The following is a 22,441-nucleotide window of genomic DNA, read 5'->3' on the forward strand; positions in this document are numbered from 1 at the left end:
AGTAGACTTAGTTCATTTTACAGATGAGGAATGTAAACCAAAAATAAAATTCGAAGCCCCCCGCAACCATCTGAATGGACTTTCTTCTAGGTAGGGCGCTCTAAAATTTAACCTGAAAGACCCATTGAGGCCATAACTGGATGTGGGGGTCACATACATGTCTCATTATACCTCTCCAGCACTAACATCTACACAGACCTTAAGTCTGTTGAGAAACGGTTACAAGCTATTCTCTTGGAAGCCTGTCATCTGGAGGCTTCATCTGCATGTTGAAACTTTGGTCTCTGCAACCTTTTATAGCATCCCAGACATTTCTATTAATTGCCAAGTAGAAAAATTTAAAGCTACCTATAATCTATAAGCCTCCCACCCAACACTCTGAGTTATCCCAGCTTTCTGGACTCAGCCAATGTATCTTATAAATGTATTTGATTGAAGTCTCATGTTTCCCTAAAATGTATAAATCCAAGCTGCACCCTAATGACCTCAGGCACATGTTCTGAAGACTTCCTGAGGGCGGTGTCATGGGCCATGGTCACTCATATTTGGTTCAGAATAAATCTCTTGAAATGCTTTACAATGTTTGACTCTTTTCGTCAGCAGTAACATGCAACTGAGACTTTACCAAAAACTCTGAAAAGTGGTTACCGGGTTCCAGATATGTTGGCTTCTATCTTATATTCATAGGCTTTTCAAGAAGTATAAAGACATAATGGATTTCTTAAATTAATAAAACTGCTAATATAAGTTCAAATCAATTTTTACCATATGTTTAAAAAAAAGTAAATACTGGTTAAGAACATAAATTTTGTGTTCATTTATTATCCCATTGAATAACAAACTTGTAAATCATAAATGTATATTACATAGTAAAACAAAGACTACACCAAAATAGACCACAGTATCTTAAACACTTTCTAGGAATTAACATATGGACTTTATTATATATTCCTTTACAAAATTCCTGGATTTTTTTTCTTTTTTTAATTTTGAAGCCAACTTAAAAACTAACAATAATTAGGTATATTTTGGTAGGTTGTTACTACTTGTATAACTCCAAATGACAAAATACGTAGGTAAAGAAATGCAGGCATTCTGAAGACCAGCTTTTGAGCATCCTTAAAAAGTCAGTAGGATATTAACTATGTCTTTGAATAATGATTCACTGATAAAGAATTATAAACCAGCTGAGCATGGTGGCTCACGCTTATAATCCCAGCATTTTGGGAGGCTGAGGTGGATGGATCACCTGAGGTCAGGAGTTCGAGACCAGCCTAGCCAACATGGTGAAACCCCATCTCCACTAAAAAAAAAAAAAAAAAAAAAAAAAAAATTAGCCAGGCGTGGTGCCTTATGCCTGTAATCCCATGTTGCAGTGAACTGAAATCACACAACTGCATTTCAACCTGAGCAACAGAGTAAGACTATTCTAAATTCTCTATCTAAAAAATAAACAAATAAAATTATGAATGAAGCTTTTAGTTCAATTCTGTTCTCACATTTGGGTAACTATTTACATATTCCTAGATGCTTTGAAGACATATATTTAAAATGCATGAAAATTCTAAGACTCTCAGGACTCCTGATTTACCAAATATCACAAATCCCCAGAAGTGAGAAGAACTGAAATCCGTCATCAAAAATTTCCATTGTTCTGAAGTTGTGAATTATACTGGTTGTATTTTTAACATTTATTTTCATGTGCTTTAGTCATAGAGTGATTTTAAACATCATTATTTTAAAATTTAATAAGTATGATTCTTCATCATGATCAAAATTGTATAAAAATAACCATATATAGTATGCATAATTTGTGTTATTTGCTATTTGTTTTTTACTTTCTCTTTTTCTACATGTTCTAAGATTTGCTGTCTATTAGGATTTGCTTACAATAGATTTCCTTGCAACCAAACTATAAATCAGCTCATCAATATTTCAAATGATTCCAGATTCACTAGCATCTGTTTACCATCAAACGTATACTTAAGAATTGATTAGCTATTAAAGTATAAGTAACGTAAAAATTTAAAACAGCATGAATTCTTCTTCCAAATTATATTTCCTTATATAATATGACGTGAAATACAAAGTTTTTGATAATTTATTTTGAGGTCTAAGAAGTACTAAAAGATCTAGTAGTCTGTTGAAATAAAGCATGTTAAATGGTGTACAATTTATGTGAAAAAAAAAGCATAGTTTTTTTAAGTAGGTGATTACACCTGAAAATGATTGTAAATATGATGTTTAATATACCATTCATGGAAATTAAATACTGGGAGAGGAAGCTGATGGAGCGTGATATTCAAGTGATTCCGAGTTCCTATATAGACATGGTCAATTTGAGATACATGACAGAGTTACCATATTATACAACCCCTATTCATTCTGTGTGGATGGGTCACATGAAGTTGTACAGCATTGGCCTAAATTATGAGACATCTACATGGACATCCAGGAATTAGTTGGAATTAAGAGGCAAAAAAAATTCAAGAAAGATGTCAGGGTTATAACTGCAAATGGAGTCATTTAAAATAAGAACTCAAGTGATATATCTGGATGACATTCCCCATAGAAAGACAGCAAAAAGAGACGAAGTCCAAAGACAGGAACTGGAAGAACATCTTCATTTAGTGACTAGAGGAGGAATGGGGCAAATTAAAAGACACAAGCTTGTATTTTGGAGTCCAGCTTCACCCATTTATAACAGGACTGCTTACTCCTTATGCTACACAGCTGACTCTGCATAAAAACCAGTCCTTGAAATCCTTACGTTACTTACAGTCTCAGTCCCAAACTGCTCTTCTTGACCTTTCTGACATTCTATTTCCTCCCCTTTTCTGTAGCTTCTACTCTCACTGCATGGCTTCCTGTTTATGGCCTCACCTTATACCTTAGAAATAAAGTACTCAGCACTGTTTTTCTGTCTTTCACTTTGCGCTTTTCTCATCTCTCTCAGTTTGAACTCTCCCTTTGATAACAATGCTTCCTGTTAATCTGGGGACAATCCCGTTATGATACCTAGGACCACATGTCTGAGTTCTGAGTACAGCCCCATGCAAGTTGCATCTCCACTAAGTTTCCCTTGGACCCATGAGTAGGATAGATAGTCTAGAACAGGCGTCCCCAAACTACGGCCCGCGGGCCACATGCAGCCCCCTGAGGCCATTTATCCAGCCCCCCCACCGCACTTCAGGAAGGGGCACCTCTTTCATTGGTGGTCAGTGAGAGAAGCACAGTATGTGGCGGCCCTCCAACGGTCTGAGGGACAGTGAACTGGCCCCCCGTGTAAAAAGTTTGGGGATGCATGGTCTAGAATAAAACCAGTATCATGTGATGTCATTGAAAGAAAACAAAGTTTCCAGGAAGATAGTTACTTGGGAAGAGGCTCCCTAGTGCCAACAAATAAAGTCTCAAATTCATAGCCTGGTCTTAATGATTATGCCCCAATCAACCTTTCCAGGCTTAGCTACTCCTATTTCCCTGCAAGATACTACACTTGAAACTAGACTACTTGGTCTTTACTAGGTGTGCTTCATGTACAAAGGTCTCTATACTTTTGCTCCTGCTAGCAACAAAGACAGCTGGTCTCCTATTAAATTTTGCTGTATGAATGTGATTGAGCTTGACACAAATTCAGCAATAAGTAATAGATACTTTAGAAATAAGGGGATCTCAGGTAACAATATGAGTCAGTGCCATAATACTCCTCAAGGTATTCTAAATGATCATAAAGGGTCATTTTACTCAAGAAGGATTGGGGAAAATAGAGTTAGGCTGAGACTAGATCTATCTATTCGGTCAAATGACTTCTCTATTAAAAATGGGTGATCAGTGACTTGTATGGTAAACAAATCGTCTCATTGAAGCTGTTACCAAAAAAAGAAAACTAAACAACAAAAAAAAGTGGTAGATAGAATATCCAGGTACAAATTTTCAAAGACTAGTGATTCATTAAGGAGTGGGATTTGATAACATTGTTTGCCAGAAGATGCTGTCCCTCCAGGATCAGGTTTTCAAGAAAAGCAAGAGATGCAGAAAACTAAACACTGCATTTTCTCACTCCTAGGTGGGTGTTGAACAATGAGAACACGTGGACTCAGGGAGAGGAGCATCACACACTGAGGGCAGTTGCGGGGGGTAGGGGAGGGACAGTAGAGGGTCGGGAAGGTGGGGAGGGATAACACGGGGAGAAATGCTGGATATAGTATACACCTAAAGTAAAATTTAAAAAAAAAAAAAAGAAAAGCAAGAGACGGCCCAGAGGCCTCCAAGTTGATGCTCAAATGCTCCTGGATTAGGACTGGCTACTGTTAGATACTTGGCTTCCTGCTGACCTTAGCAAGCGCATCACTGACAACATGAAGATCATGCTGCAGCTCATTCATGGCATTGGTTATGCTCTTGGTATCTTTCAGGATCTGAATACTCCGTGTATATGGATTATACTTCACTCCAAATGGACGCTTAATTGTTTTGGTAAATTCTCTATTTAAGAAAACAAATGAGAGACAATCAATTTCTAGGGGATGAATGATGAAAACTAAACAAACAACAGAACCTATTTCACATACTAGGCAAAAGACAAATCTTTGTGAGATATGCGTGCAACCAATCTGACCTACTTCTCTACACTGCATTTGCAGAGGCCCCCTGGAATCCCATGCAAGTGTGAAAACTAAAGTAGTTATAACTATTTTATAACTACAGAAAATAGTTATAGAGTTATAAAATAGTTATAACTACTTTGGGTTATAAAGCAGCTGTAAAACCCTGGCATTACTAGGGAAAGATTCCATAAATTGATTTATTAATCATTTATGAATGTATACATCTCTTGACTACAGTAAGGAAACAAACTACTGTAGTTTTATCAGTAGACATAAAACTGTTTCATTACAACACTTGACCACATAGTAACAATCATGCCTTATATAACTATACTTACCTACACATGTAACCTGTGTGTTTATCTAACATATAACACATACAGACACACACATACTCACACACCCCAAAATAGACTAGGAATGGTCCTACTCTGTGCATACTTATATTTTTTCTGCTTAGAATGTTTCCCTCTAGGCTCCTTTCAAATGACCTAAAGTCTGCCCTTTTTTTAAGCATTAAGGTTCTGCCTCCTTTATCAAACCACTGTTTGAAACTCTCAATTGGAACCCCCAAGAACAATCATGTTCAGGACTCCTAGGGATAAATGTGCAGCTGAGGACAAATGTACATGAGTAGCAGCTGAAATCCAACTCATAATCCACCTGATCTACACAGAGGGGACCCCCTTTTCTAATTTGCATAAAGGTGCCATTTATGCTAGAGGAATCCCTGATAGCATTATTATTTGGTTTAGTAAATGGCCTAACTCCCCAACTAATGGCTTCTCTGGAAGACAAGGACTATTACTTCAACCCCTATCTATCCCCATCACCACAATGTGACCTCATGACCCCTTCCACTCAAAGTTGTTTCATTGATTCTGCTTTGAAAGACTTTTCCTTTCCTACTACTTCTGTCTTAGTTCAGGCATTTGTTTTCACCGGAAGTGTTGCAAGAATCTTCTAAAAAGTTTCTCTTCCTCCAATATCCACCTTTCTTCATCACACACTTAGCTGATTAATAAAGTGTAGCTTTGATTGAGTTGTACATATCTCCTATATTTTTCAACATCTAGACCCTTTTTTCAAGCTATCTCACAGCCTAAAATTTAATACATCTAAATATTACCTATCCTTCAAGTCCTTTCTCAAATAACATTAAGATTACCCTGTTCATCCAGCTGAAATGAATTGTTCTTGAATAAAATGCAGAACAATGTTTCATCTGTATTTCTCCAAGACTCTTGTCACTTTCCATGTTGTTATATAGTAATTTGCATGTAATGTACTTTCCCTATTAGACTACTAAAATCTCTGATTGGAAGAATTGGAAAGAAAATAACTTCTCAATGTATCTGATTCATATTTGCAACTATGCAAAATCCTTATACACAACATACTGTAGATACTTGTTATGAAAGGAAGATGTATTACAGACAGAAGGCTCCTTGTGGGCTTCAAATTATCTAGCTGCTTACTTCTGTGACCTGTTACCATCATGGGGCTGATCTTTCACTGAAGAAAATGGAGGCATGAAGAAGATATACTGTACCTCATCTTCTCCTTTGCATCTTCAAAGCTTTCAGATACAAAGTAGACATCCTGAAAAGTTGTGATAAGACATTCCTGTTTGCAGGTAATCTTGGGATCAAAGGGCTTTACTTTGGCATGTCCAGAAAGTGCATGCTAGAAGACAAAGAGTCAGTGAATAAAGAATAATCCCTATTTTCATAGATCATGCAACTTCCATAATTGGCACACCTCTAACATATTACTAATGCAATGGCCCCAATCTACAATTCCAAACTTATTTCCTATAGCTCTATTCAACCCACAGTATACTACAGCAGAAGAAATGATTTGCTCTTTCTCGTAAATGCCCCCAAGATAATCTCCATGGCTTTGGTCTTCCTCTCTTCTTTGTGTAAAAGGCACCCAAGGATCTTTATTTACTTATTCCTGCATTATGGCACCAGCTTTCAACCCAGCACTAGTTATTCCTATATATGACTTATATACCCACTAAGTGCTCCCTGAAAGCAAGACAGTACCTTGAATGGTGTTTCACACACATTCATTATTCAACAAACATAGGTTTATTTATTCATTGGATAAATAATAAATCTCAAAGAATTCCCTAGAAATTATAGAAGTTATTGCTGGCATATCAGAAATGGTAAGGGAACAGCAAGACTTTGTAAGCAAAGACTTCAAAACACTATTTATTTTAAATATATTATACATATAGCATTTCATATATAACAGAAATATATCAAAATATTTCACGTGTGTGTGTATTACTAATGCAATGGCCCCAACCTACAATTCCAAACTTATTTCCCATAGCTCTATTCAACCCACAGTATACTCAAGCAAAAGAAAGCTTGCTGTTCCCCATAAATTCCCTGATAAAATTCTGATATTATATACATTTAGATTATATAATAGATAATTGGGAAATAGAGAAAAATACATTCAGGTAATGATTAGTGACAGCCCCAAGTACTTTCCATAGTAAGTTTTTATTCAAAACCAAAAACTATTTCAGGTTTTATCAATTAAATTAGGTGAATATGGTTACATGCAAAGATTTACAATTCTTACTTTGAGTTCACTGATAGAAGAAAGTAAGCCAGCGCCAAAGACCCTTAGCTGTCCATCTTGTTTACATAGACCAAACTCCACAGTGAAAAAGTAGCACTGCAAAAGAACGTCAATATTCTCACACACTGAAGAATTCAGCTTAAGCAAATTACAATTCTTAGTCACTGACCCAAAGTACCCCAGAATAAAGTCTAAAATCCCAGCCTAGTTCACAAGTCTTTCTACAATCTGGCCTCATTCTAACCTAGTACTTCTCAAACTTCTGTTCTGATGACTTTTACATATTATTAAAAATTAGAGGGCCCCAAAGCTTTGTGTGTGTGTGTGTGTGTGTGTGTGTGTGTGTGTGTGTGTGTGTTGGTATCACTAGCTAGATTAGTCATATTAAAATTAAAACTGAGGGGAAATGCTTGCTAATTAATTTTAAATTTTAATACACTCATTTTTTGGTAACATAAATAATGCTAATAAAAAATAACTATATTATAAAACACAAAAAAGTAAGAAAAGTAGCATCATTTTACAATGTTATAAATCTTTTTAATGTGTGGCTAGAAGACAGATGGAGTCTTATATCTGCTTCTGTATTTAACCTTTTGGGATATACTGTTTGAGTACATGAGTTACATCAGCTTCATGTGGTTTCCAGTTAGAAAAGGGTTGAATATTTTAAGCGTCTTTTCAGAGAGTTGTGGATATTCTTCTTTTACCCTGTATGAAGACTTAACAATTGTGTAGAGTTTCTTATACTTCAACTGCAATGCAGAATCTGAATTATGTCAATGAACTGCCCATTTCATTAAAATCCACTGTGCGCTTTGAATGGATCTTTTATTTTGACCTCAAGGACCCCACGAAAGAATCTCAGGGATCCCAGGGGTCCCCAAACCACAGTTTTAGAAGCACTGTTCTATTTCGCACTGTCTTCCTCATCCTGGGACAGTCTGCTTCTGCTTCTCGCTGTTTCCCCAGACACACCAAGCACCTCCTTGTCTTTCCTTGCGTGCCCTCATCCTGAGACGCCTTTCCCTCCTTGCTCAGCACATCACTCGTTTTCCATCAGCTAATCCAGATGTCTCTTCCAAGAAGCCTTCCCCAAGTTCTCCATGCTCCCAGAGCAATCTGTTAACTTTGCTATGGGCTCTCTCATTTGAACATAACTGTCTCCTCAAATGGTATATAAGTTCCTTAAAGGTAGAAACCAGGCCTTAGTCATCTTTGTCTTTCCACCAGTGTCTTGTCTTAGCACTCAAAAACATTCTAGCATAATTTAATGAAACCTATCCTTTTTATTGGAAAATAAAAAATAGATCACCTATTATAGTAATCTTATTTTTCTCTACCTTTTCTAAAGCTCATGTCTCCTTTTGATAAACCTGAAAATTTTACATCCTTCTTTAATTGAATTTGAATTAAAAAGATTATGAGCAAAACCAAATGTTCTTTTCTTTTCCTTTATTTTCTCATCTCCTTCTTTTCTCTTTTCCTTCCCCTCTTCTCTCCACCCCTTTTCTTTTCTTTTTCTTTTTTCTTTTCTGACAGAGTCTCACTCTGTTGCCCAGGCTGGAGTGCAGTGGCACAATCTCGGCTCACTGGAACCTCCAAGCAAAGACAAATTTTCCAATGGTCATTCCGGATATTTACTTTTAAACTATGCAGATACTCAAACACCCTATCCCAGGTGAGAATTACTGATGTATACAGTTATTTCCAGATTTATACCGTTGCCAGTTTTTGAACAGCCTCCTCTGAAGCTCCAAGAGAAGCCAAGCCAATTTCTTGGGAGAATTGGGCAAAACTAGGTTCAGCCAAAAGCGGGACATGACCTAAGAGTTCATGGCAGGTATCTCTGAAATAAAGGTACAAGTCTGTCACACTGCAGTACTTAACATAAGTGTATAATCAACCATTCGATCAAATTCAAATCCAATATTTTATTCTCTGGATTACATAGGACACTAATCAAATAAACAATTTTGGTTCAAAACGTTGGTCACTCACAGACACACACATATAAGTGCATATCAGATACCTCTGGACATCCGGGTGTCACGTCCACCCTCCAACCCCACCACATACACACCCAAATCAGATCTCTGCTCAAATATCACCTTCTTAGCAAGGCCTTCCCTGAGCACCCTTTTCAAAACAGCAACACACATACACACTCCCGCCCACCTACACACTCCTCCATCTCCTTTCTCAGCTTTATTTTTCTCCATGGCACTCATCACCACCCGATGCAACATTTGTATATGTTTACTTGTTTGTTTATTATCTGTATCCTTCACTGGAATAGAAGCTCTATGCAGGCAAAAATTTTTGTCTGATTTTTTTCAGTGTTACATTCCCTATGCTCAAAATAGCAGCTAGCACCTAATAGGCTGTCAATTAATAATCATAATGGCTAACACATATAAAGTATAGGACATGTGTTTCATGCCAGGCACCATTCTAAAAGCTTCACATGTGCTAATTTATTTAATCCTCACATACCAAAAAACCCCATAAGGTAGATGCCATTATTATAAATCACCATTTGATGAATTCACGGCTGAAACAGAAGTACTTACGGCTCTGGGGTATAGAAGGGATCTGAACTGTGTCTCACATATTGAGTGCAGTGAAAAACTCGAAAGGCTAAACCTGATAAGAAATCTCTCGGTGATAAGTAACCAGCTACAGGACGGATAGAAAAACCTGTACGCTCTGCAAAGCAAAGGAGAAAAAGAAAATCTTTACCAGAATAGATCCCTGACTGTAGCATTTTAGTTCTGCCAGTGGCACGAAGTAACACTTCGATGGAGGACATGGAAACTAAAATTTATCATATGCATATTAAGGGGAACTAGTCATTATTAGACATTTGCTATGGCCAGGCAATGAGTTAGACCTTTTACATATCACTTCTCCTTTCATGTTTACAACATGAGTTAAGGATGTTTCTCCTTATTGTGACAACTATGAAATGGAGGCTCAGAGACTCAAATAATGTGCCCAAGTCCACACACTAGTTGATAAAGGTAGAAGGAGAACTCAGATCTCCTCATGCCATGCAACACCTTGCTGTCTCCCTGAAGGGTTTTTACTATCTCCTAGATAATCATCTTTTTGTAAAAACTCACTAACAAGATGTATTCACTTAAATCAGAACCATTTTGAAGCTGTGCTATTTTTAGCCAGTATCATCTCCTTTAAAATAGTCCCTTTCTTTTATCTAAACTGGATAGTGCTCTTCCACCTCCTAACAGCCAAGACTGCATGAATACTGTAAAAAAAGGCCGCCATTAGGATTCAATGGCTTGGGAGACCTCTGTGAGCTCTAATCTTGCTATTCATTCCAAACCCTCACAACTCTAGTATGCCAGTTCCATCCAGCTGTGATGCTCCCATTCTGATGGGCAGACTGCACTGTCCAGTAAAAGTGTCCATAGTGATAGAAATGTTCCATATCTGTGCTGTCCAATAAGGCAACTACTAGCCACATGCAGCCATTGAGCATTTGAAATGTGGTTAGTGTGACTGATGAACCAACCTCTTGATTTAAATTTATTTTAGTTATTTAAATTTTAAACAACCAAATATGTCTAGTGTCTACCATATTTGATAGTGCAGGTATCCCCTTCCAACTTTTACACTTATAAATTTTTAAGTGGTTTCTATAAAAACTACATGTTGGAAAAATAGTGATGAAGGATGCTGATGAAGTTGTACCATCAAATTTGCACGAGATTTGGAGGAAATGTTTTGTTATGGATACAAAACTGAAAGCTGTTCACTTAGGGTCTGGTGCCTGGGCTGGCTGCAGAATGTGTTGCTGAAAATGCTTCAAGGTAGATTTTTTTAAAGTCTATGTGAGAAACTCAAAGATAGCAATTTCAGACTAGTTTAGATGGAAATAAACTAAACTCTTCAGTCACAGCATAACTTCTTTGTTTTCCTCTGCTATGGCAATCTGCAGAGATTGTCTACTGAGATAAAAGGGAATGTTTATACTTCTTAAATATTGTAAGCCCTTAGAGACAGATCACTGTTCATTTTATTTCCTATACTAGCTAGAAAAAATTAAAGAGGCTGGAACCAAACAAACATAAAGAACTAAAAGGAGGAAAATTGTCCTTACCTTTTGTTTACGCCTCTACTAGCACCATCTATTTTCTTGCTAAAATTATCAAACGTCATGTGGAAAAGGTCTTCAACCCTCCCCAAGATGCTTGAATCGCCTCTTCCCAATCCCTGGCAAATGGGTATGGAGCTTTTGCACAAACACCCCCACGGATGAGGAACTAACCATCTCATAAGTCTGTTCTATTTTCAAATCACTCTTTTAACAAGATATTCTCTATTTTGGGGCAAAAGCTTGTAGCTTCTATCCAACAGTCCTTTACTTTAGAGTTGCACAGTAATTCCTCTTTTATAAAGATGACTTTCAAATATTTAAATAAAGCTATAACAACCTCTAAATCTCTAGGTTAAAACCCTAAGAGTTCTTCAAATTTTACTTATGTGATACAATTTCAAATCCCCTTGGAATTCTGTTTACCTTCCTCTACCTTGGCTGCAGGTTATCATTGTCTCTCAACTGTGGTGCCCAATCCTGGATCCAGTACACCAGGATAGAGTATGGGAAAATTCTGACCTCCCATATGACTATACTTTATTCCTCTGTTAAAAATGCTGTCACTGCTGGGTGCGGTGGCTCCACCTGTAATCCCAGCACTTTGGGAGGCTGAGACAGGTGGATCACTTGAGGTCAGAAGTTCAAGACCAGCCTGGCCAACACAGCGAAACCCTGTCTCTACTAAAAATACAAAAATTAGCCGGGCATGATAGTGGTTGCCTGTAGTCCCAGCACTCTGGGAGGCCACGGCAGGAGAATCGTTTGAATACAGGAGGCAGAAGGTACAGTGAACCGAGATGGCATCACTGCACTGCAGCCTGAGTGACAGAAGGAGAGAGAGAGACTCTGTCTCAAAAAAAATTCTGTCGTGATCAAAACAGTTCAGCAACCCTCTTACAAAAGAATTAACTAGCTTATTACCTTTTAAAAAGTTTGAGACATCTTCCAATTGTGGGATATTATCCTCCCGATACCCACAATATTTAGAAAGCAAAGGTAAATTTTTGAGATACTCTCTGCAAGCATGGGTTGGGTAGAGTTTGTTGAGCTCTTGGAATACGGTTCCCCAGGTCTTAATTTCCTCCTCAGTGAATTCAACCTTTGGAATGGGATCTCCGCTAATGAGATAAAGGGAAAGAGTTGTTTTGAATTAGCATTTAATAAATAGTAGTAGCACTTATTTCAGTTTCTACTTACCAAATGAACATAATTTATTCTATTCACTTATTTTATTATCTTGAAGTTGGCTACATTATTTTTTTTAAATATACTTACTGTTTATAGTTCATAGCCAAGTCCGCAAAATACTTTCGACGTTTACGGTAGACATTGTCTTTGAAGCCCTGATAATTAAAGACATGTTTTTAAATATCCATACTAAAAAATACTTGACAAATGATATTAAGGAAGCATTTCATTATTCGTAGAGCTATTAATTAAGGGCTACATAATTGTTACTATGAGCAAGCATTATTTAGAGATTTATTATCATTTTTATTTTAAAGTCAATGTTACATGACAGCTTATACTCTAGTAGCTACAAAGATAAAAGACATAATAGATTAAAAAAATAGTATAGTGGCTACAAGATAAAACAGTTTGAAGAATAAGGAAACCACTATCCCGGTTAAATACATGGCTCTTTTCCAAGGGTGAGGGTTTTTTTCCTTAATCATTTGACTAGATTTTCAGTTATATTTACTTGTAATAGCAATTAATAATAAAAAAGGAATTAATATTTGAAATAGTGCTTAACTGAATCTAGTCTTAGATTTTATCACAAAATGCAAGTATATTTACCATTCGCAGAAACGATGATTTTAAAAGCAGACAAAATAGTAACATTAGAATTTATACTCATGAAAAAAACTTTTTTAGGCAAAATGGCTGACCATGGTGGCTCACGCCCGTAATCCCAACGCTTTGGGAGACCTAGGAGGGAGAATCACTTGAGCCCAGGAGTTTGAGACCAGCCCCCGGGCAACAAAGCAAGACCCCATCTGTACAAAAAAAAAAAAAAAAAAAAAAAAAAGAAATTAAAATGACGATTATAACTAGCCAGGTGTGGTGGTACAGGCCGGTAGTCCCAGTTCCTCGGGAAGAGACTGAGGCAGGAGGATGGCTTCAGCCCAGGAATTCTAGGCTGCAGCGAGGTGTGATGGTGCCACTGCACCCCAGCCTGGGCAACAGACAGAGACTCTATCTTAAAATAAATAAATAAATAAAATAAAATAAATAAGAAATCAAAAACCAAGGCCCAGGAGAAAATAGCCAAAAATGCAAATAATGGGAAAGAAGGGGACACCTATGAAGAGAGAACGAGATTCGTCCTTTAACACAGATCTATAAGGTAATACAGATTTACTATAACCTGAATTTGTGCTAAAATCTGGAAAAACAAATATGAACAAAGCACAAACTGGGGCTTAAAGGAGTTTACATGAGCCTGTTATTGTAAAATGATACAAAAAGTGTCTCATCATATTGCACAGATATGTACAGAATGGCACTTAAGAGGGTTGTGTGGCTCAGTGAATGCCTCCCAGTGATGACTCCCAAGTTAAGACACAAAAGAGGAGTGGAAATAGCACAGTGATTTCAACAAAAAAAAGAAAAAAAAAAAAGCATGTTGGACCTAAGAAAATACAAGCAACCCCATGTTGCTCAAACTTGGAGAGGAAAGCAGAGCATGTTGAAAACTAGTTGAGGTCTGCAAATTAAAGGTCCATTAAGGAGCTTGGAGTTTAGCTTTCAGTAATGGAAACCCACTGGTGTTTTTTTAATAACAACTTTATTGAGATATAATTCATATACCATAAGATAACCATTCAGTGGTTTTTAGTATATTCACAGAGTTAAACAACTATCTCCACCATCTAATTTCAGATTTTATCACTCCAAAAAGAAACATCATGCTCATTAGCAATCTCCGTCTCCACCCCAACCCTCCCCAATTCCTGGCAACCAGTAATCCACTTTCTGTTTCTATGTATTTTTCTATTCTGAACATTTCATATAAAAGGAATCATACAATATGGGGCCTTTTGTGACTAGCTTCCTTATCATAATGTTTTCAAGGTTCATCTATGTTGTAGCACATAGCAGTATTCCATCTCTTTTTATGGCCAATAATAATTGCCTGTATAAATATACAATACTTCATCTATTCATCAGTTAATGAACATTTGGGTTGTTTCCACTTTTTTACTATTATGAATAATGCTGCTATAAACATTTGGGTATATGTTTTTGTATGGACATATGTTTTCAATTCTTTTAAGTATGTACCCAGGAGCCATTGGTGATTTTTAAGATAGAAGATTAATAATAGTCATACTGAGGTTTTAGGTCATTCTAATGAGTATAAGGAGGTGTTTGAAGGTGGCAAGGTTGGAGGAAGGGAGACCAGTCAAGGGATGTGGTCATAGGGATGAATAAAGAATACATTTAAGAAATACCTAGGAGGTAAAAATCAGCAGGACTTAGTAGATCTGTAAAACTGATGTACTCACCTTTTCATAAACATGCCCCCAATTTTCTTGCCTCTGAACCTTTGCTCATATTGTTCCCTCCTGACTTGTTCTTCCTTTCCATCTCTTATTTGCCGAAATCTTTTAAATACCAATTGAAGTGTTGCCTTTCTCTGATCTCTTCAGCTAGAAGTGTTTGCTCTCTTATGTATATTTTGAAGCAATTTTTTCATGCCACCTAGCGCCCTTTTTACATTTTATCTTGTGTGTGTTTATATATGTGTGCTTTAGCATTTCAACTAGACTGCAAGCTCACTTCTGGCAAGTACTGCAACTAATTGCAATAGTTACTCAATAAGATTATGGAATAAATGGACAGAATATCTGGTGACTGTCTAAGGTAGTATTAAAAGGTCACATTCACAGAGCTAATATATGAGAGCTCTACATTAAAGTCCTGGTCTGTTCAACTTCACAATTGTCCTCTCTTTTCTCTTCCCCTCCCAGAAACCTAGAGCTTTGTAAACAAGCCTAATGCTCTATCTACTAATTCTCCAACTCTTGCCTGTATGTTACAATATTACAAGGAAACAATCTCCCAGTTCATTAACTGCCTAGTAAACCAATCATTCTGTGCAGTGTTGGGGGCAAGTCTTTCTCTGGCCCACTGTTTATTTCCCTTTCCAATAACCCATGCCCACTTAAATAAAAACTGATTGCAGACACTGTCTTCATTTTAGTATAACCCCTTGAATAGCTCTTAATAATAGAAATGCTGGACATGGAACAGATATTTTGGAATCAATAAAGCTACATGCTTTTCAGGCAGTTAGTCTCAATTCCACCAACATGAAGGTCTACTAACACTTCCTGAAATCTTGATTAAAACAATATCTCATTTAGTCTAGAAAAAACACTTTCCGTAAAAAAGTTGCCCTTAATTTTTAGTTCACTTTAAATTGTTTTTATAAATGTATTTATGAAAAATACTTACAGGGCGGTAGCTCGCCTGTAATCTCAGCACTTTGGGAGGCTGAGGCAGATGGATCACCTGAGGTAAGGAGTTCGAGACCAGCCTGGCAAACATGGTGAAACCCCGTCTCTACTAAAAATACAAAAATTAGCTGGGCATGAAGGCCCGGGGCTATAATCCCAGCTACTTGGTAGGCTGAGTCAGGAGAATCACTTGAACCTGAGAGGCAGATGTTGCAGTGAGCCAAGATTGCACCACTGCACTTGAGCCTGGGCAACAGAGCAAGACTTGGTCTCAAAAAAAAAAAAAAAAACACAACTTACAGGATGGTCTGCATCTAGTTCAGATCCATACATCAGAACTCTGTTGGCACAATGGTCCAGGTCAGAAATCTTCTTAGGAAACCAAGGAACAGTTTCCATACCTGTAAAATTAAATAACAAAAAAAAAACATTAAAAGTTGAAGAGACAATCTTTTTTTTTTAAAGAAAGAGAGAAAGAAAGAAAAAAAAAAGAATAATAAAAATAAAATTAAATTTAAAAAAGAATAAAGAAGAGGAAGAAAGAGAAAGAGGAAGAGGGAGAGAGAACGGGGGTGTTACTTTATTGCCCGGGCTAAAATGCAGTCTAAAAATGGGTATGCCTATAATTGTGCTTACTCATGGAGACATGAAAAAAACGAAGGAAGAAAATAACAAACAAGCAGCCAATCAATATTTCATTTAAACCTATTAGTAGGTGTGATGTGGTACTGATAAGAGTGTATATTTTGTGTATTTAAAGTGGAGAGTTCTATAAATGTTAATTAAGTTTACTTGTTCCAGATCTGAGTTCAAGTTCTGGATATCGTTGCTAATTTTCTGTCTAATATTAATGTTGAAGTCTCCCACTATTACTGTGTGGGAGTCTAGGGAAGAAATAAACAAAACATTAAGGAAGAAAAAATAAAATTCAGTTGGATGAGATTTTTAATTTTAGCTTGTACATCAAGGCAAGATTTATACGAGTTAAGTAAATTGCTCTATTTCTAAAAAGTAAAATTTATTCAAAATTTTTGAGCTTTAATTTCATTTTTTTAAATTTATTTATTTATTTTTATTTATTTTGTTTTTTGGAAGAAAATCACTTTATTCTAATTAACTCACAAAGAATAAAATCATAACAGCTAGTTTAAGGAGGCCACACAAACATCTGACCAGCTCCAAATTCTACAGAGTAGGAACCCCCCCTTCCATTTCAATTCTGAAGCAAGGAAGCTAGGAATGACAGGAGAGGTTTAACTGATGGCTACACTTTACCCCTTCACTATTAATTAAATTTTTATATTAAGTTAACTTGGTTATGAGAGCTGGTTTTCCATTTCTCCAGTTTGAACTTCTTGATTAGGCCAATCCGTTTGCAAGTCGGCACTGTTTCAGCACCTCACTGAAACCCTCACAGAGCTTGAGGTCACCCTGGTTCTGGGCACACTCCAAGAACTGTTTGATCTTGTAGAAGCAAGGCTGCTGCTGCTGTGCCGGCTGGCTTCCCTGAGGCTCCTGGTAAGTGATGTCAGGCCTCACAGGCTCAGGACCACTTCCTCCACTGAAGCCCCCAGTAATGGCATGGCCCAGTGTGTGCCCCACAGCAGAGCCCACAGCCACGCCAGCTGCAGTGGTTGCCATCTGGGACAGCAGACCTGGCTGCCGGGGCGCAGCAGCAGGAGAGCCAACTGCAGAGGGGGTGCCGCTGCTGGTGGCTGAGCGGGTGGTGCTGGCCTGGGTGTAGCTCTCATCTGAGGGGCCCGGCTGGCCGGAGGGGCCATGCGGGAGGTACGGCTTCGGCTTCCACGCGGCATCCTAGCGACGGGGCTGCTCGGCCTTTAGACGTGCAAGGACCAGGCTATTTATTTATTTTTTTAGTTTTCAGGTTGATATTCTAAGTTTTGGAGAAACACTGTACTTTAGAAACAGATTAAAAGTTTTAAAATGCTTAAGCTACATATTTAGTTGTCATACAAAAGCAGAATAAAGATTTACAACTTTATTTATAGACCAAAGTACAAACAATAAAAACTTCATTTATTTTTGTTGATGGGCAGGATCTTAGAAACCATTTGTCTTTGCCACCTTGATCTTCTCACCATTCCTCAGACACACAAGCCCTCATAAGACTCTGGGGTTTTGTAAATGCCAACTCCTGCTGGGGATAGCTATTCCACTCCCATTCCCCACCCCACCCTACCATTCTGTTTTCCTGAGAATATCCTTCACATCCTTCAAGACCCAAATCTAATGAGATCTTCTCATTCCGAAAAGCCTTCACTGACCCTGTAGCTAGAGCTAATTATCCATCCCCTGGGTTCCCATGATGTTATGTTTCTCTCTAAAGGCTTTTACAATGTTTTATTATAACGTACCTGTTTATATGTCTGCCTTACATGAAAGATTGGAAACAACTGTAGGGTAGGGACTATATCTTTCTGTATACCTATTTCTTAGTGAAAATATCTGTCACAAGGGTGGTGTACTGTAAATATCAACCGAACTATTTAGTCATCTATAAACCTCTGCATTTTACAGATGAGGTAAACAAACTCCAGAGAGTTAATTTATCCAAGTTAACTCACTCCTCCTGGAAGAGAGAGGACTAAAACTCATCTCTTCTTGCCCCAGCATAATGCTCTTTCTAACATATCCAGGAGTGATATTCAAGGGATTTAACAACGAATACAACAGGAACACTAATCCCTCAAAATAGACATCAGCAGAGTCCTAGGCTTCTGCTCTGCAAGGTGTTAACCCTTTCATTGTTAATGATGGGTGTGGGACTTCTTAGTGGGGAGTATCTGGAGCAACAGAGGCTTCAGGCATGGTGATGCTCCCTCAAGGGACTTGAGGAAGTAGTTCTCTGCCAGTCAGAAGCAGAGATATATCAGTATTTTAAATAATTATATAGCCTTACGAGCGAATAGCAGATGAATAGCAACCCTGATTACACCTCAAATATTGTGGACATAATCTGAAGAGATTATTTTAGATTGCGTACCATATATAAAGTGTAGCTAAATTATCTATTTGTCTTTTGCCTCGAGTAAACTTCAAGGATTTTTTTCACCAGTAAAGATCTTAGCCTTTATCTTTGCTGCAGATTACCTGAAACTGTAAAAGGCTTTATTGCATTCTCATTTGCTTTTGGAAGGGATGCTGTACATCAGTGGTCCCCGACCTTTTTGGCACCAGAAACTGGTTTTACGGAAGACAATTTTTCCATGAACAGGGAGGCAGGAAATGATTTCATCAGTCATTGGATTCTCATAAGAAGCACATAATCTAGATCCCTTGCACGAGCAGTTCACAATAGGGTGCATTCTCCCAGATGGAGCTCAGGTGGTAAGGCTTACTGGCCTGATGTTCACCTCCTGCTGTGCAGCCTGCTTCCTAACAGGTCACGGACGAGTCCCCTGCTATACATATTGTGTGTCTCATTTCATAGTTGTCAGCAACTGTCAACATTCACAGCAAATTTAAATATTCATTTACTATCTGCTAGATGCCAAATCTTATGAGACTTACTAAGTGCTCAGAGATTGTGAATTCAAGGTTTGTCAAATCAAGAAATGTTGATTATTTGGAAACTGAGAGATAATCAATTTCTGATTATGCTGAATTCTCCTTCCTTCCTTCTTTCCTTCCTTCCTTCCTTCCTTCTTTCTTTCTTTTTCTGAGTCTTGCTCTGTTACCCAGACTGGAGTGCAGTGACACCATCTTGGCTCTCCAGCTTCAACCTCCTAGGCTCAGGTGATCCTCCCACCTCAGCCTCCAGAGTAGCTGGGACCACAGGTGCATGCCACCACACCTGGCTAATTTTTGTATTTTTTGTAGAGACTGGGTCTCTCCATGTTGCCCAGGCTGGTCTTGAACTCCTGGACTCAAGTGATCTGCCTGCCTCGGCTTCCCAAAGTGCAGGGATTATAGGGATAAGCCACCACTCCCAGGTGTTTCTTATACTCAAGATTTTCTTTTTCATTTCTCTTGTACTAGATCAAATGTTGCTTTATAATTTTTCTTCAGTATCTTGAGCAACTATATTTTGTGTTCCTTTCACTACCAGCCTATAAGCAATTTTGAGAGACTGTTTTATTATTCTCATATCTTCAAGATAAATATAAGATTGGACACATATTTGGTATTTCATCTTCTAAGTAGTATTTTCACCTTTCAAACTTACCATCTTCCTTCACAGTAAAATTATCTGGTGGATTCACAGAGAGAACATTGGTATGAGACTTCAGCAGATGAAAAATATCATTCAGTTGTTCTCTGTTGATGTCACAGTCAACAAAAATCTCAAATTCTGAGTTTCTTCTTCTTGATTTTCGGGACTCAATGTGTAACAGATTCACATGCTTCTCCTGTGTAAAGCACAGGGTAAAGATTGCATGTAACTGCCTCAAATGTTAATAGTCTTTGAGCAGGTTACTTTCATTACCACTAAAAATCAAATTCACACTTCTCAGAATAGCCAAAGGGAAAAAAGCTGTTTTTAGTGCTGCCAATGACAAAATAATTCCTCTTAAAAATTAGGTACTAGTCAAAAAAGTTTTCAAAATTCATCCCGTCCTCCAGAAAGCAATAAAATAACACATACTAGAGGTCCTTCAGATTGTCAGAACTAATCAGAATTCAAATCAAAATATTATTAAGTTTCCTGGCTAAGAAGAATCTTTTGAAAATTCTCATAACTAAAAGCTAGATTTTAAAAAGTGATACCAATGTTAATCTTGGACAAAGAAGAGTTTCCTTTGCAAAAATCCATTTAATAAAATTAGATGAACAGATTGAGCACAGAGTTTAATACCTCAAATCTCTTAAGCTACAATCTTAGTAACAGCTGAACCAAATCTCCTCTTCTGACCTCTTCTAAGTCAGCTGAAGATGGAGGTACTGTGTGTAGAACTGTGGGATGAGGGTATGTTCTCTCACCAATTTGGGTAACTGAGGAAGAGTGCTAGGGACATGATAATGAAACATGAGAACCAATAACCCAATAGTTTTTTCATCGAAGAAAATGAGAATATTAGAGCAGATAGTCTCCAATACTAACCAGTGCATCCTAAAATCACTTAATGAACACCTGTGTAACTAGGTAAGGGCTACATAGAAAACAAAGGGAAGACATAAAGGAATTTATAATCTAGTTGGTTCACACATGAAAAATTAAGAAAATAAAGTAGAGAGTGTTTAGATGCAGATTCTTAGCAAAGGGAAAAGAATCACAACTTAAGAGAGAGTAGAAAATTTCATTGAGCAGGTGGGAACTGAAATGAATCTTAAAGAATAGGCAGAATAGGCTAGGCATAGTGGCTCATGCCTGTAATTCCAACACTTTGGGAGGCCAAGGTGGAAGAATCACTTGGGCCCAGGAGTTGAAGACCAGCCCGGGCCACATAGCAAGAACCCATCTCTACAAAAAATAACAAATTAGCCAGGCATAGTGGAGCACATCGGTAGCCCCAGCTACTTGGGATACTGAGGTGGGAGGGTCAGTTGAGACCGGGAGGTGAAGGCTACAGTGAGCCATGATTGAGCCACTGCACTCCAGCCTGGACAACAGAGTGATACCCTTTCTCAAAAAAAAAAAAAAAAAATTATCAGGGATCATGAGCCAGCAAGAAAGAGGATTGAGTGATAGAGGATGTTAGGAAATTAAAATAGGCAGGGTTTATCTGGAAATATAGAATTTATCATAAAATCAATAGAAGTCAGTTCCAAAATATACTGGGATTGATCAGGTGTGAAGAAGAGTTTCATTTCCTCTATTGCTTATAAATGTTAACAGTAATAATGCATTTGTAAATATTTTCTAAATGATGACTTCAATAATATAAAGCTAAACTATGTTTCTGGAGAAAAAAAAAGATGTAAAAATGTCAATTCTTCCTAAAGTGAAATCTCAATGGAATTTGGTGAGGAAATGTAATTAAATAATTTCTAAATTCATCTGGAAGAAAAATATAATCTGGAAAATTCAAATAAAGTAGAAGTAGTAAGTGACACATTCCCTATCAGACATTTCAATTACAGAAACAGAAGCATAGTGAGGTTAAGCTGTTTGCCCAGAAGCAACAGGTGGCAAGTGTCAGAGGAGGAATTCAAAGCTAGGCTATCCAGCTCCACAGTCCATGTGCTTAAAACACTGTGCTGTAATCCTGTTGCACAAGAAAGGAAGAGTCACAATGGTGGCTACAATGGCTCTTCTTCAAACAACATTTACCTAATCTTAATAATAAGAACACTGAAGATTGACACAGCCAAAGACTGGAACATAAATACATTGGGAAAATGAGTGGAAAGGAAGCTAAAGAGGCCATCAGAAGGGGAGTTGTGCCAAGAAACCTAAATCTTTACTTTGTTGTTGAAAATCAATAGATAATTACCTATAATTTTAAAAATCAAGAAGTAGAAGCAGAATAAGTACATAATTTATAAGTGTGGAAGTAAATATTGAAAAAATAGTTAAAAGTGAAATGGTTGCCTCTGCTAGGCAGGGATAAGTAAAATGGATGGAGACACACCTGGAACACCATGTAGCAGTTAGAAGAATGAATGAGATGTTCACACAGCAGTGTGCGTAGGTCTTAAAAACACAGTTTGGCTGGGAAAAGGAATCTTTATAGCACAATATG

The 22,441-nt window shown here is 37.5% G+C and overlaps 1 protein-coding gene and 1 pseudogene across 3 annotated transcripts in view; both read right to left on the reverse strand.

Annotated features, from left to right (window-relative positions):
• Positions 1-2,504: 2,504 nt before the first annotated feature.
• TPH1 (tryptophan hydroxylase 1) overlaps positions 2,505-22,441 on the reverse strand; it is a 50,616-nt gene continuing 30,679 nt past the window's right edge. For 2 of the 3 annotated variants that reach the window (XM_074401199.1, XM_074401197.1), the window contains 10 exons: positions 19,984-20,167; positions 16,098-16,198; positions 12,607-12,674; positions 12,253-12,449; positions 9,785-9,920; positions 8,934-9,060; positions 7,212-7,307; positions 6,160-6,293; positions 4,335-4,485; positions 2,505-2,634 (listed from right to left, as the gene is read on the reverse strand). In XM_074401199.1, the coding sequence (XP_074257300.1) occupies positions 2,527-2,634; positions 4,335-4,485; positions 6,160-6,293; positions 7,212-7,307; positions 8,934-9,060; positions 9,785-9,920; positions 12,253-12,449; positions 12,607-12,674; positions 16,098-16,198; positions 19,984-20,167 (1,302 nt within the window). In that variant the 3' untranslated portion in view covers positions 2,505-2,526. Of the gene's footprint in view, positions 4,486-6,159; positions 6,294-7,211; positions 7,308-8,933; positions 9,061-9,784; positions 9,921-12,252; positions 12,450-12,606; positions 12,675-16,097; positions 16,199-19,983; positions 20,168-22,441 lie in introns of all 3 variants that reach the window. The other variant, XM_074401198.1, reaches the window with a different exon arrangement.
• Positions 17,105-17,690, reverse strand: LOC101043891 (coiled-coil-helix-coiled-coil-helix domain-containing protein 2 pseudogene; annotated as a pseudogene).

Source organism: Saimiri boliviensis, chromosome 6, assembly GCF_048565385.1.
Source record: "Saimiri boliviensis isolate mSaiBol1 chromosome 6, mSaiBol1.pri, whole genome shotgun sequence".
Classification (NCBI taxonomy): domain Eukaryota; kingdom Metazoa; phylum Chordata; class Mammalia; order Primates; family Cebidae; genus Saimiri; species Saimiri boliviensis.